Source organism: Formica exsecta, unplaced genomic scaffold (assembly GCF_003651465.1).
Source record: "Formica exsecta isolate Colony F162 unplaced genomic scaffold, ASM365146v1 scaffold365, whole genome shotgun sequence".
In the NCBI taxonomy this organism is placed as follows: Eukaryota; Metazoa; Arthropoda; class Insecta; order Hymenoptera; family Formicidae; genus Formica; species Formica exsecta.
Genome location: NW_021850897.1, coordinates 719,896 through 735,727, shown reverse-complemented (window position 1 = coordinate 735,727; position 15,832 = coordinate 719,896). Strand labels below are relative to the sequence as shown.

Here is a 15,832-nt window from a genome sequence, read left to right as displayed (position 1 = left end):
TCACCTCCTTCTTTTTCTGCTCGTTAGATTTGTAAGCACCAGCGCCTAATCTCCTCCCAACTCTGCTACTCTTTACGGTCGACGAAGAACGCGTCGATTCGATGTCGGTGGTTTGCGATGCCGCGTCTCTACTGATCGCGGTGGCCCGGCTACTCGCGGTCTTTTCCGCAACACGGGTGCAAAAGTGCGTGGTGAAGCTCGAGGCGCTTCCTTCCGCGCAATCCTCGCAGACTTCTGGAACCGCGCTGAATTGTTGTTGGGAAAAGCGTTGGTACGAGGGTCGACGTTGCCAGGAATCGACGGATTCGGCAGAACTCGCGCTTTTCTCAGGATTCGCGGTGGAAAGTACAATCCTACACGTGCTCTTACACCGACGATCATACTGCTGATTGTGAGACGAACGTCGAGCGGGTAGACTGGAGTAGGCGCGCGACGAGAACCGTTCGCTATTGTAGCCAGAATCGTTGGCTCGGCCTCTGGACGAATCGTCGTTGCCCGATGAGCTTGAGCGCGGTAGAGTGTAGGATCTGTCGTCTGACGATCTCTGGGACGGTCTCTCGGGTGGCGTGGACGTGAATAATATATTCCCCCGTTGAAAACCAAAGCCGCCCGAAGATGACGGAAACGCTTCGGTGGTTGGCGTCGTCGAGTTCGACGGTTCGCTCGTGTTCCAGCGACATATCATGCGGATGCCACCCGCGTCGGCGGTCGTGGTAGTACCCGGCGGCATTTGCACGGTCTCGGAGGTCACCGTGTCGCCATGGCGGATCGTGACTTCCGCGCGAACGAGCCACGGTGGCACCTGACTCGCACCACCGTCGCTCGCCGAATTATCCTGACGTCTGTACATCTCGCGCCTCTTTTCTTCCTCAATCTCCGTCGTCGCACCTTCATCCACCGCAGGACATTGTCATTTTTCAATCGACTCTGTAGGTCCGACAGGAAAACATCCGTACAATCCGTCCTTTTCTTCTTCTCGTCCGTCAGGAGACGATGATCCGGTTTTCTCGTCCGTATTCTTCTTCTGTTCATGGATTTGTAGTCTCTTTCTCTCTTTTTCTCTATACAAAATTCTGCTGATGATTACGCGCGACACTTATGATCGCTCATCTAATTCTCTCGTCCGATTCCGTGATATATCGAAGAGAGATCTTATATAATAACGTCTCTTTGAGTCAAGTCATGCTCGCGCTTCACAGCTTCGTCCGTAGCACAATTTTTTCCCGGAAGGATGGTAATACTGCGATATTGTATATCGCTTCTACTCGATCTATTTTCGGGTTTTCCGTGTATTCGAGAACTATCTAGCACGGATAGTTTCTTTTCGCTTCAATAACATCGCAAAATTTTAGCGCTGATACTCGAAAAAAATTCGATTTATCAAACTAACTTCTTCGTATTGTCAGTTTATCATTTGCGAATTACACAATAACTTCCGCAATCGCTGCAATCACCGTGATCTTTCTTTGTCTCTCGTAACAAACTGAGCGACGACGAGACGTGTATAATTAGCACAATATAAATTTGGAACGCAACGTACAGTCGCACTAAGAATATATCTGGAATAAGTACTTTTCTTATATATATGACGACGACCACCGACGCAATAATAAAGTGCGCAATAATGATGCACAGTCATCGAGCCAGTCATGTGCCACGTTACGAAAATCGATGCGCCGACCTCCTCGAAAATCTCGCTGGTACCATTCTGTCTCGGTAAATGTCTGCAGTCAAAGATGAATTCAAATATCGCGTACGTGCATGTGAAATTAATTTTCACACTTATAATCTCTGAGATGGCGATTTCTCTCTCTGAATAATTCAGATCCGCTATACACATGCGCATCAAAAATATCCAGGATTAAACAAGATTCGGATGACTTATGACTCGGTCAGAGACGTCCGATTTGGTATATAAGCCTCCTGACAGCTCAAACTGATTTTGAAACAGACGTCAGTCGTCAGTCTTCTTGGAGCGCGGCGTTCGAGAAGAGAGCGGCGAGAAGGGACGACACGACATTTGTGGACGGCTTCAGTCTTTCAGTCTTCGGGTTCAAATCGTATAATTAACTGTCGCGATTATCCAAACGCATGGTCAATATCTTCCTGGAAGGATATCCATTCGACGGAAATGTACACATTCTACGATCGCCTTCTTCGCGGTCGACCGGTGCACACATGTCGTCGGTTTATCGCGGGGTGCTTACTGGATACTGGATGATGATGCCAGTCCTCGTCGAGAGACGATAACTAAGCGCGACCCGAAAAGGCGTCATGAGATGTACGGCGGGGTGGCGTGGATAGGGCTATTTTGAGAAAGCGCGTATAGAGTCGCCACCGACCCTCCACGGGGTCCACGTCGACACGTTCTACGCTGCCGACGTCGCAATCCGGCTGTCGACAAGAAGTCGTTTTTGTACCGGCGCATCCGAGAAACGCTCTCTCATCGCCGAGATCTCAAATGAAATCAGTCTCCAAAGATAATTCAATTATTATAGAATGATTATTTTGTTTAGAAAAGTTTTTTTTCTATTCAATTATAAGTTTGATAATTTCGTAGAAATCACATTATATACATATTTTTTTCTATAAAATTATCAAATATTATTATATATAAAAAATATTATTCTTCTTCTCTCTTTTATTACATGTACATAAAATAAAAGAGGAAAAAAGAATAATTTTTTTTTGGATATTAATTGATAATTTATAAAAATTATTATATGTATATATGTATATATACACATGTAAATATCTCATTATCTTATTCGCTAAATCGAAAATTATTCTTGCCTTTTCTTTTATTAAGATTTTTATGTTTTGATTTAACGAATAAAACGGTGTGAAATATTTTCACAAGACGAATATTTTTTTAAATAGTGACAAGATATCGTATATATATATATGATATCCTGTCACTCTTTAAACAAACATTCGTCTTGTGTTAGAAAGAGCAATTGTCCGCGCATTATAAGATATTTTCACCGAGAGAAGTAAAGTCAGACAGTTTCCACATTATTATCATTTCGAAACAGCTGTGTCAGAGAAGTGTGACGTAAATGGCTTCCTTTAACGCTACACATACGCGCGCGCGCGCGCACATATTACAAAAGCCTTTCGCGAATTGCATGTCGCGTACAGATTCCCGCGTTTCTTCCGCTTCTATCTTTGACGAACAGCAAATTGGGAAGGAAATAAATCACCTACCTCGGTTAAGGCCTTCTTATCAGCGACTCTAGCACTTTGTAAAAGACGTATCACGTTCTTGGCACCTTCTACGACAGCTGCCTCTATTCGCAATCGATGCCGCAGCTCCTCCACCCTCTCTTCCAACGCGAGTTCCAAGCTGGGCTCGTACCTATCTATAAGCACATTATTACATTCATTATTTATGTTATATTCGTCAGAATTGCACTCGCAACTACTCGTACAAAGTTCTTTCGTGTATCAACAACGCGCGCAATAATCTTCTTATATAACGCGTATCTACCCACATACTTCATATCGTGGAAAAAGTGAGCCATTACGCGCGTAACGAATATATCCTTCTACGAACAAAGCATTTCCTTCCAAGAAATGCCATTTACCATGAATGACGAACGTATCACGTTATACTTTTATACTGAATACGTGGCATATAAATTCCTGGATGAGATACGAACGCGTATCACGTTCTGGAACAATTTCATTGCCGCGGTAAATGTCAGCTTACTGTCTCGCTGTTCCGCTTAAACTTCGCGTTAACAATGAGATGTATACAGCTTAACTATAGTCGTCCAAACAATTAGAATGCGAATTCGACAATACGATGTATCCGAGATAATTTACCGGATCCATTCTTCTGACACGCATATTCTCGTATACATATTTAAATAAATGCAATATTTTTAAGAAGAGATCTATGTTGAATAAATAATATCGCAAATTTAAATAATTTATTTTTCAAATTTATTACACTCAATATTGGGGAAAAGTTTTGTCGATTATCTTATTCGCAAAAGAAAATTTTTTAGAACATTATGTATATTTTCAACTGTTGTTTCTTTTTTCTCTCAAATTCTCGCGTTCCAGACATTAATTATTATTAATAACAAAACCATCATATACCTTTGTTGCTAGTTGCTTCGCCATTCGGTGGCAACGCGTCTCCTCGTTGTTGCTGCTGCCGCGCCTGGCGCACCTTCATTATCCGCATGCGTAGGAACTCGATTTTGGCGCGGGAATCGTCTAGCATTTGTTGAGCCTCCTGTAGTAATTTTTTGTCACGATGGCCGCTCGTTAAACTCTGTATCATATTTTCAGCACCCTGCTTGACCTATTGCAAATATAAACAAGAAGAGATTGTACGTGTATTATTCTACTCTCTATATGAAAGTAATATTGAAATTAGTATTAACTTGTGTTACACATCTACATGTAAAAATTGACTATTTTATTTAAAAAAAGAGGGAAAAGAGAGTATAAAGGATAATTGGGGGTAATTAAAACTTTTGCATTAACACGTAATAATTTGGAAGAGTTGAATGCATTATTCTAATTATCTAAAATCCTCGCATGATATAACGAGAGATTATTTTTAGTAGGGGGAAAACTTGCGGCTCACTGCGCTGACTCACGCAAGACTCTGATACAAGAAAAGTGAAAGAGAGCTAGCAAAGTTTTTTGCGGAAAGCAGTATGCGCGATAATTATTCTGAATCATATCGAGAAGAATACCGATAACTATTACTAATGAAGACTATTACAAGGGAACACTCATTGTCACCCTATCGAATGTTCTCCGATATCGCGTAACAACTCATAGAAATGTTGATAACACGACAGTTTTGATATCACGTGATATCATCCGTGTTCGTGAAGTGTATCATCATTATCTACTTGTGATCGGGAAATGTATACGAGAATTAAGCGCCTCTTTAAGCAGCACCTTCAGTTCAATATTGAGCTGCTTCTCCAAGGATAGAAGCCGAAGATCCGTGAATAGACCTTCCTGACTCGGCGACGAAGGCCCCATCGGTGATAGAGGCGTGTCTGAAACAAAAATAGAAGCGTACACGAAATGAAAAAATCCGATGATATGATTTAATGTATTAGCGACACCCACATTGCTAAGCGGGCAAAAATAAAATTTTATAAATTTTTCTCCGAACACATTCCTATCATCGCGCTTTCTCACGCGTCTGCGGATACCTTTCTTCGTATTAAATCCGTCCGGATTTTTCGCATCATCGTAAGCGAATTGTGTTCTGCCTCGGACGCGTGCGCGTCTCGTATCCGACGATCTCTATGATTTGATGGCGAGATTACGCACGACGCACTCGGAGCCTACTTTCCATAACCCAATGCTGACACGTTAACGATTGTTCCGACTCCCACGTATTCGAGTCCGCAGGGAGTGTGGAAAAAAAAAACAGTGACGTTCCGCTTTGTTTGAGAAACGCACCGTTATGGAATTTCCCATCGCTCTTCCTCTTTTCGCTATACGTTCCATTCCACCTGTCTATTACAATAAACGTCTTCGAGATGTAGAATCCCTCCGACCGGCGTGCGCGAATCGTTATATATGCAAATCAACTTGCGACCACAATTTATATACGGACAAAATATATATGTATATATATGTAATGTAATAATATTACACAATGCACAATAAAATGCCCAATAAAATGCACATTTATAACTCGTACCGGAACAGTGTGGGAACCGCAGGTCGGTAATTACGAGCGTTATTTCCGCGCCCGCCGGAACTTCCAGCAATTACATTAATCAATGTACCTTACGTAATCGTATCTTTTGTTATACTCGTATATTTTAATAACGCGGACGCGCTCTAATGCGTCCTTAATAGCGAAACCCCCTCATTAAGGATATTTGCACAATGTCGCATCGTTACTCGTGGTTCGCATTGTTGGCGAAAAGTTAACGGTCTTTCATATAATAAGTTTAACGGAAGAAAAATGTCCCAGTTTGCGAGATAACGCGTCGCTATTTCGAGGCTAATTGTACACGATTTTCGAGGGGGCAATTTACATCGTCGTTATTGGTCTACGCATGCGACCGGCGTACGAATTTAAAGCTCGTTAGGGGTCCGATGTAGGGCACTTTTTCCTCCATTGAAATATGCCCCATTATGCGCTCGTACCTGCGAGGAAGCCACCGTAAACACGTGCACGCCACGGTTCCACGATTTCCCCGCATGCACACACGCACGATAAACGACGCGCAGCGTCCGTTCGACGCCAATGAAACGAACGGACGGGAGCACACGCTCCCGCACACACCGTCTATGCACACGGGAGCACACCGACATGTCCGAATAAGGCGAGGCGAGAAGCGGATACTCGATTTTTCACGCGAATACTTTAAATCGAAAATATATTCTGACAAGCTTGTTTAACTTTGGTATGAATGGTCGCCCCGTACGTCTATCTCTATGATGTTATTCATGTCCGTTTAGCATGAGAGATATACATAATTAGCATATTCTGGGAAGTCCTGTAAATATGCTAGATTAGATAGAATTGATACTATAGAGTCATACAGAATATAATATTATATTTCCAACACGTGCTTATTTGAATTTATAAATAGATCTTTTCTATGATGTATCCTTCCTTCGCTATGGAAAAAGCAGCCGATTGGCGAGAATCTAATTATAGCCGATAGGCAGAAGATTGAAACTCCAACACAGAACTCTGCTCATAAATAAATTTTATCGACTCTCGCGGTATCGTTGACAGTCCTCTCGGACAATCGCGGAACGGCTATTATTCCCGGATCGGCGCATAGATGGATGTAACATGGAGAGAAACGAGGAGTTGGCGCGCGAACACACACACACACAGGCTTCGCACAATGCGGCGAAAACGACGGAGGTGGAGGAGGAGGTGGAGGCGGCATGAAAGAGTTTGCGGGGACAATGCGGCATCGAGAGAGCGCCGGCGAAACCGTGTCATTAGCGCAGCTCGGCCGAACACGTGCCCCATTATATTCCGCGTCTCTGCCCTTGCGGGGGCCGACAAAGGCCTTCCTTGTTTTTGATACCACCACCCTCGTCGCGCTGTGCGTCTCCTCCTCTCTTCCTCCGGTTCTTCTTTCAATCGCTTTCTCCCCTCTCTGTTTCTCTCGGCATCCTTCGGCGCGAAACGAACCGAAAGATTATCGTTGCGCGGGTTTGAGGGAGAAGGAAAAACAACAGGGTGGTTGCGCACATAAAGTGACTACTGCGGCTCACTCGTTGCCACTTTCGCCGGTTCAACGACTCGGACGAGTGCGACGCACGCAACCCTTTTGAAAGAAAAGAGAGAGAGAGAGTCTCGAGGCGCGGATAATTGCTCTTCTCGCTAGCAGCGAAAGTAAAAGAAAAGGATAGGGAGACTGAAGTGGCGCGATAGTTATGCAAAACGCATAATTATCGGGCTATCGAGGCGACGTGCAACCAGCTGGCTTTGTCAGTCCCGTGTATGCTTAGACGAAGGGATACTTAATACCCCTCTCGACTTGAAAAAAAAATCCATCGGACAAAGAGAACGTAAACTCTTTTTGTTTAATTTACCTCTTAAAAAATCCGACGTTAATACGCGAAGCCGCAGAGCGAAAATTTATATGATGATCCCCGATAATAGTCGGAAATTATATGCGGTTGTACACGTAACCGCAATATGCATTGCGCTATCATTGCGCGATACCAGCGTGTTGTCTTCTCCTCTCTCGGCTCCCATTCATAACTTTGCGTCCATGTCAAAGCCGTTCCATCTCTCTGCAGCGTGAGTTAGCGATACGTTCATAAAGCATGAACGCATCGTGGGGGGAGCTCTTATGCAGTTCGTTAATGCATGTAAGAAACGATTGTTCGTGTGTGGTGGTTGTCTGCAACATCCTTATTACGGCATTGATTAAAATAATTACCGTAACTATGCGGGAGACGCGAGTGCGCGAAGCGCTTTATTTATAAGCCAACTCGACGTAGAACGTGTATTCCTCTAGCCGTCTAACAAACCATAATTTTTTTTTTTTTTCAAGAGTCTAACGTTTTCTTGAATTATTTCTAGTTATTTCTAGCGCTTCAATTTTATTGCGAAGAACACCATAACTTAAATTGATCTCCATTAAAATAAATATTTTATTACCGATTTTATGTTTTAGTCTCCTTCCGGAACAGATTAAGGAACTCTAAAAAATTCTGAAACGAGCTAGAAACTTTATATCGAGACTGTAAAAATATAGGATAATAATTTCGCAGATGTTACGAAACATGTTACTGTGCGTTTCTTAAGACACAAAAAATTGCAGTAAATTACAGGATGTATAAAGGATGGCATTTTTCTCTGTTTTTTTTTTTTTAAAGAACGATCGAGTTGAGGATGACGCATTCTCGTCGGTAGCAGCCATATTTGTGAAAATGATATATAATCTATGTAGCAAAAACGCGAGATTTAACACCTTGTAATATCTTTAAAAGGAGAACTGTCTCGATGCTCCGGTAACCTTTGGCGCAGTTTTTTATCGCGCACCGGACAAATTTTACCATAAATATACCCAAGGCGGCGATTTGCATAAACGGCAAAAGCGTACCGAGAGATTAGCATACGCCTCGAAAAATCTACCGGTGGGTAACCCCGGGCGTTCAGCGAAGTAGCAGTTAAGTTATTAACATAGAGCCACCGATCGGTTGGCGATCGAGAAAATCGCGGGACCGATACGATAGAAAGCGTAGGGTTAAAAAGGGCATAATGTGGCGGCCGTTAAGCGAAAATCACTCGAGATAAGGATGTTCGAGCAATATCGCACTGCTGATCCATGCGTGGCGCGCAATTTCCCCGAGATGCGCTCTCGTTGTGGTACCCTTGATAATGGTTGATATGGCGAGGAGAGGGGAGGGAGCCGGAACCTATCGGTTATCCACAATCATTGAATGATCGTAGGCGTCAATTGTCATCCGTGACGAGCGCGAATAACAGAGTCTGCACAGACAGCGATACGATGAACGGAACGAGTTACAAGATCTCAACAAAATTTCGTAGTTAAACAAGGTTTATCGATCTAGTTCGTTTATAGATTTATTAGCTTGAGAATCTAAGTTTCCGCGATAAAATTATCATCGCATATCTGTCACGAGTCACGAGTATCACATGTATGTCAGAAAAGATAATGTTTCGAGATTTTTACGCTATGATTTCTTTAGATTACAACATCCTAACGTCAATATATCTTCAACATGACATAATTACAGGTCTATGTGGAACGACATAGCGTCGACGAGAACAAACATCAAGATCATAAAGCGACGTCTTTCTGCATGTAATAAAGATCACAGAAGGCGTACCAATCTGTAATCGGCGAAAAGGGAGCAGCCGGCTTGATTAAGAGGTTTTACGAGCACTGAGATGAATATGTTCGTTGCTCCAGTTATACGAGAGCGCAACGCGTTATCTACGGCATCCCACAGGCCGTTGTGGAATTTTATTAAGTCCGGTATATATATTTGATAGCTACGGAATGTCCGATTTTAATGATATGCAGTGTATTGTATAAACGCGCGTGTGGGAGATATTCTTATAAATTAATCAAGGTCCGACGATCTAGCCTCGCGTTATTATTACGTTGCTGATTAATAATTCTAGAAAATATGATTCTTTTTTTGCGAAGCGCGAATATTTCGGTCACGAAAGCAAGAACTTTGATGTTGCGTGACGGTGGCAGCGCTTTAAATAACGATCCAAGTAACTTATTTAGTTGCGAACTGTATACGCGCGGGCATTTAAAATTTATTAACTCATAAATTCCCGGCCCTCGTACCGTTACCGCGTTACGTACCTCGTGCATGTTCGATAAACTGCACTTCATAAATTCATGCGGTATCGCGCGGTCAATAAGCTTGAAATCGATTCATCTCGTATCTAAATCCAGCGGAATTTCCGCGAGATCGGATAGCGCCAGCGTATCGCTGGTTCGTGATTCAGCCGGGATTTCCCCCACGAAAAGATAATTGGAGTCGTCTATACATAACGTTGAGAGTGTGAGGGGAGTGTAATATACTTATTTTTATAATATATAAGTTTTTAGCGACTCGCCAAAAACGTTATATACATTTTTGACAGAAAAAAATAAAAATTCATAATTTTTTTTAAAAGAATCCTAGCATCTCTGTTTTAATAATTTCTCCGCAGAATTTCACAGAATTTTATGCCTCTAACGTGCGCGCGATTTCGGCGCTGTCGCGGGATCTTAAATCGGGCCCCGAGACAGGTAGTCCATAAAGATGGGGCGGGCACAGACGGAAGGAGGAGAAGGACTTCCCCGGAGAGCGTCGGCGATGGAATGCGAAAGCGTGGGTTCGGTTCGGCGGTAACGCGATCTCGATGTATAGCGACGAAAGAACGCGCGATGGTGGTGATCGCGGAGAGGGGCCCCGATGGAGAGCTTCGGGGCCCGAAGGTGTACGTATGTGTAACGGTACTCTGCGCGATCGCACGATCCGATCGGCCTCTCTCGTAAAGCGCTCTCGATCGTCTCGTGCGTGTGCGCGTGTACGTACGCACACGCGCGTTTTCGCCGCCTCGACGGAACTGGAAAGTGAACGAGCGTCGTCGTCTGCTTTGCGAGACGTCGAGGAGGAAAGAGAGGTGCGTTGGACTTTCTCCCGCGAGATCCCGAAACCGTAGTCTCGATCGAGTCGGTCATCTCGAATGAAAACTCGAAAAGATTGACGTTTATTATCTATCGCAACCGTTGAGCTTTCGAACATTAATGGCAGGAACGCGTTTCCCACATCGTACTGAGGGAAACTGAATGAGACACCCCTAAGACAGGTTGCTAAGTCCCGAGATCGAGTACGCGATGATGACTGAGTTAACTGGAGTGGATATACAGAGAGAGTGTCGGGGTCCAAGATATAAATAGCCGCTACCACTTACCGTCAATTCAAAGCGAGCGCAAGACTGTAGTTTCTCTGTACAACTCATCGCGAAGTAACGCAGCGAAAAATACTCCTCAAGAGTCAAACGGTTCTTTGCTCATAAGAGTGAACGTGTTAAATTAGCCTATTTTAATTACGTATATGATCATATATAAAGCCATCGTCGGATAAGGATTTAATACGGTGACGCGCGATTTAATACGGACGAACAAATTTTCTCGAAACCAATTTCTCCAAATATTCAAATCAGTACTGAGAAATATTCAAAGCCAGATTAAAACGACGTTAAATAAAATAAGTCGTCGATTAAATTTGAATTATCAATTCGGCACACGCGATACCGAGAGATGGCCACGACCTCTGATTATAAAGAATTCTGTTAATCGTTCTCAATTTACGTTTCCCGCGGCAGGAACAGAGGGGGAATTCAAGCCAAGGGAAAGAATAGCGACACGCAGACGCATAATTGCCGTCCCTTTGTTGCTGGTCGAAACTGCTAGTGGCTGCGTGGAATTGAATGCCGTTTTAAACCGTCGCGCGTGTGTACATTCGCTAGATCGAATCACAAACAGCACGGAGCTGTTCAGCTGATACACAGATCAATGTCGCAGAGTAAACGAGAGAGAGAGAGAGAGAGAGAGAGAGAGAGAATGATGCTATTATTTTAATATCAAAATATATCATTTTTAGCATGCATTATTTTAAATTGATTAACCAATCGATCATGACGAAGAGGATATAAATATATCTCTCGCTATATTTATCTCTCTCTTTCTTTATATTTATCTCATCGATCGTCTCCTTAACTTTAATATATGGATTCGTATCTAACGCATAGCGAGAGGGATATAACGATCGATGAGTCAAAAATGTCATTGCGTCGAAGAGATACGCTTGATTTGTCGGCGACGTAATGGCGACATGGGGCGACCAGCTCCCGGCGTGCTCGAACGAGCTTTGTAAACCCGAAGACATCGCCTCGTTAGCGGGTGAAGTTATTAAGTGCTCTCTCGTTAACGACACAGAACGGTCGTTAGCGAGATTAGGGAGCTGTGTAGTGGAACATTGACTATTATATCTATCGATACGATAAATTGATAAATAAATAGTAGAGCAATATAATTGACGTGAGTATAATAATATAAATGTGAAATTATCGAAAATTCCTTTCGTGAAAGTGAAAAAAGATCCCTCAAATATATAAATAACACGATACGCTTATCGAATATTCCAAAGTGCATTTTAATTGCTTGCGACTTTCTATATTTTATTATGATTCACATAATAATGTCTATTAATTAAGTCATAAACCGACGAGATATAAATTTACGTCGCTGATATTTTCCACGATTATCGCGAGATCGTGATCGAAGACGGCGTTCCATTACTTAAAATCCGTTCAAGATCGTTTTCGAAGAAAATTGAGGCGAATATACGCAAAGATGGTAATTCTTCGCGGCTACGCTTTACCAACCTTGACCATTGGAGTGATTCTGTTGCGGCGATTGGGGCTGCCCCTGCGTTAGTATAATTTGGCTCTCGAGCTGCTGGAGCTCCGCCTGGAGTTCGTTCAGCTTGCTGTTTGCCTTCTTCACGATCGTCGCCACGTCAGAGAGCGATTTGCGATCGGTCGCGACCTCTCTCAGTTTCTCCGCACCGGCCTTTATCTTTAATTCCTGTGAACGAGAAAACATAGAAATTTATAAATAAAATAAAATAAAATATATAAATAAAATCTCTTAAATAGAATCAATGTATTACTGATGTCACTGATAAGCAGTGACTTCAGTTATAAGTGTAGTACTGCAAATAGTGAAATCTCATTGTGTGAATGAATCAGTTGCAGTGGCAGCGACTTTTTCATTCAATCAGTAATATTTTAAAATGCATTTTATATTATAATATTATATAATATTATATATATGATAAATTTATAGAAATATCCCTCATATCCCTTTTTTTAAAGAAATATCTGAATTTAAGTCTTGTTTATTCTTTGTGGAGTTATCATATTGATTATATGTGTTTCATTCCAAATATGTTTGTGTGTGTGGGGAGGAGCTTTTCCCAAAAAATAACAATCTAAAATAAATAGGAAAAGCTTTAAAAACTACATATTGCAAATATGCACGATTCTAACAGATTTTTCAGTGAAATCTCACTGCTATAGTTAGTGAGACATAAGAGAGAGAAACAAAGTATGATACTGAAAATCAGTAATATATCATATATCATTACGTCACTGCTTGGTCAAAGATATTTTCACTGATTCGGTTTAAGAGAGTACACGCGGGACACCCGTGCATCGCGCGAACCGGACGGCAGTTGTGAATGACCACCGCTCTCGTTTCGGGCGAAAAAGCGAAGCCTTGTGTTCCGCGAAATTTAACTGCATACATTTATTATGTGGTCGACATGTTGCTCGCTTTAAAGCGCATCCATCGTGCCGCTCCTTCGTATAGCAAATGAGACGTAAAATTGCACACGTGCCCAATGATACCCTTTGCTATTCTATTACCGGCTGTTGCACAGTCGCCGCGAATGTTCGCGATGAATCACCCGATAGGGTTTTTATTTTCTAATCTAGAGCATGTTACAGCACGCGGCATACAATCTCCAACTATTGCGTCAATATATTGAGTGAAACAAAAATTATTTTTCTTTGACGATAATTACTAGCACAAAAAAAGAAGAAAACTGTTTATTTCTCTCATCTTTCAAAGAAGAAAAATAACATAAAATAAAAGAAGAGAAAATAATAGGTAAAATAATAGTGCAATTGAGATGAATGGTCGGTTTCTGAGACACTTTATATGCATCCATTCTGTCTACAATGCTGCAGTTGACTTACCGTTTGCAGTAAATTGCTCTGGTAACAAGCATTTATGAAAATGTGCTACGTTAAGAAACCTATGGTATTGTATATTATTGCATTTGCACACGAACGGCTCTATTTCGCGGTGGATCCATTAACGGTAGGCACCGGTTAAAGACGGATCGTAACGAGTCTCTCGTAAAGACGCTTAGTAAGTACCAAGAGATGCAACAGGAGGAAATAGTAAGGGGAAAAAAGGTAAGAGTGAGAGAGAAAGGGAATCGTATCGCCGGACGAGAAACTAGTTTCTACGCGAGTCGCACAGAAACGTTCGGACCACCCTCAAGTTTTCATTCGCAACGTGATTTAAAGACGCGCGTTCCGGGGCGCGCATCCGGAAACCATTGATCACGAAACCTTATTACGTGTACTTGCGCCGGATATTAAAACACACGAGTACACGTATACGCGAGAAGCTCAATCGCGCATAAATATTTCTGCTGTCTTGCAATCTTGTAGGAGATGTAAAATTATTAAAGAATTAATTTCCATCAATTATGAAATAATAGGATAGATTAATCCTGCATCCTTAATTTCTTTACGATAGATACCTAAGTCTATTGTAAATTATCTATTTTTTATTACGAGACAGAAAGAGATTGAGAACAGTGAACGTTTTAAGATTAAACAAGGACAAATTAATTCAATTAATTTTCGGAATAAAAAAAAAACTAAACACCGATTATTATTCGAGAGAAAAAAAAATAAAGAGGACAGTACCCAGAACAGAGGAAAAAGGAAACGCGCAAAATGGTGTTGAGACCAGCTATCGTATACAGGAAAAAAAAGAACTTCGCAGAAGCTGTAGTCGACGAAGGCGTAAGCGAAACTCGACATACCTTGCGTATTTCTCGGCGTATGTGCTCTCGCAGCACGTCGAGACGAGCCGGCAAGGGCACCTGGTCACTGCCAGCCACTCCATACTTGCTCGACAGTTCGTAAAGAACTGGGTGCCTGATGTAATCGCCCTGAAACAGATTCCAAGTTCGATCCCGCGTTATTGACGGCTGATATATCGCGAGTAGGATTTGGGCAAAGCAACGAGCGATAAGGTCGAGTGGCTCGTCGAACGATTAATCATTCTCGAACTAAATCCTTTCTCCGTAATTGAAATAAAATCTTTGCTCTCGTTCTATTAGTGAGTTTAGAAATATAGGAAAAAAAAAAGTATTAAATATATATCCAATCGATTTTTCATCTAAACCATGTGCGAAGATTCATATCAATTAATGATCGATATTGCACTGCGTTATTTCCGCACAATATCGACCATGTAATCTTTCAACATTACAGCCGCATTATATTAATATTTATTCGTAATAACGATGAGCGCAGTGATTTCGCAATAGTGTTAAGATAATACCGGGAAATTGTGTCGATGATCGGAGATATCGCCGAGAAAACATCGCGGAATATACCTCTCCTAACCGGAAATCGTCTGGCGTGGCGGGCATATGGCCTACTCGTGACAGATACGGATATAGACTCTAGGCAAGCAACGCACGCGAGAGGGGAAAGTATCGATCTCTCGCGGTCTCGTAATACTGGCGCGAAACAACATCGTCTATTGTACGTCGATGGGTGTCAATCCACGTCGCGATTCAATTAGTTTGCCCATTGAAACGTTCAAGGGTATTCTCGATTAAGCTTCTATAACGAACGCGAACCTACTTCAAATGTACAATGAGAGAGGAATCCGCGAGTCGCAATGTCAGCTGTTCGATTTTAAAGAGCGCGTTTAATTTAAAGTTTGATACAATTTGAAAACGTACCGCACGTGGGGCCATGCAAGTCCGAAAGTATTTAGAAGTGGCCTTGGTGAACGAAATGCACCTGCACGCGCCCGATTTCTTTTTCGTTTTATCCACGCTGATAAACGACATTATCATTTCATGAGAGAGACGCGACTTCACCGTAAATGAAATGTCCGAGATATCTCTATCTCTTGTTAGAGAATTATCGCGCCATACTTCGAAGTACGGAGATTACACGCTGTAGAGATAATCGTCTTATTAACAACACATTATTAAAACACACACG

The 15,832-nt window shown here is 42.2% G+C and overlaps 2 protein-coding genes across 3 annotated transcripts in view; both read right to left on the bottom strand.

The window, feature by feature from the left end:
* Positions 1–2,251, bottom strand: part of LOC115239114 — a 3,916-nt gene extending 1,665 nt beyond the window's left edge. For both annotated transcript variants that reach the window (XM_029813468.1, XM_029813469.1), the window contains exon 1: positions 5–2,251. In XM_029813468.1, the coding sequence (XP_029669328.1) occupies positions 5–850 (846 nt within the window). In that variant the 5' untranslated portion in view covers positions 851–2,251. The remainder of the gene's footprint in view (positions 1–4) is intronic.
* Positions 1–15,832, bottom strand: part of LOC115239116 (serine/threonine-protein kinase N) — a 27,662-nt gene extending 11,830 nt beyond the window's left edge. The window contains exons 1-6 of the mRNA XM_029813471.1: positions 15,565–15,832; positions 14,632–14,760; positions 12,392–12,593; positions 4,927–5,030; positions 4,108–4,315; positions 3,208–3,362 (exon numbers count right to left, since the gene is read on the bottom strand). Of these exons, the coding sequence (XP_029669331.1) occupies positions 3,208–3,362; positions 4,108–4,315; positions 4,927–5,030; positions 12,392–12,593; positions 14,632–14,760; positions 15,565–15,681 (915 nt within the window). The 5' untranslated portion in view covers positions 15,682–15,832. The remainder of the gene's footprint in view (positions 1–3,207; positions 3,363–4,107; positions 4,316–4,926; positions 5,031–12,391; positions 12,594–14,631; positions 14,761–15,564) is intronic.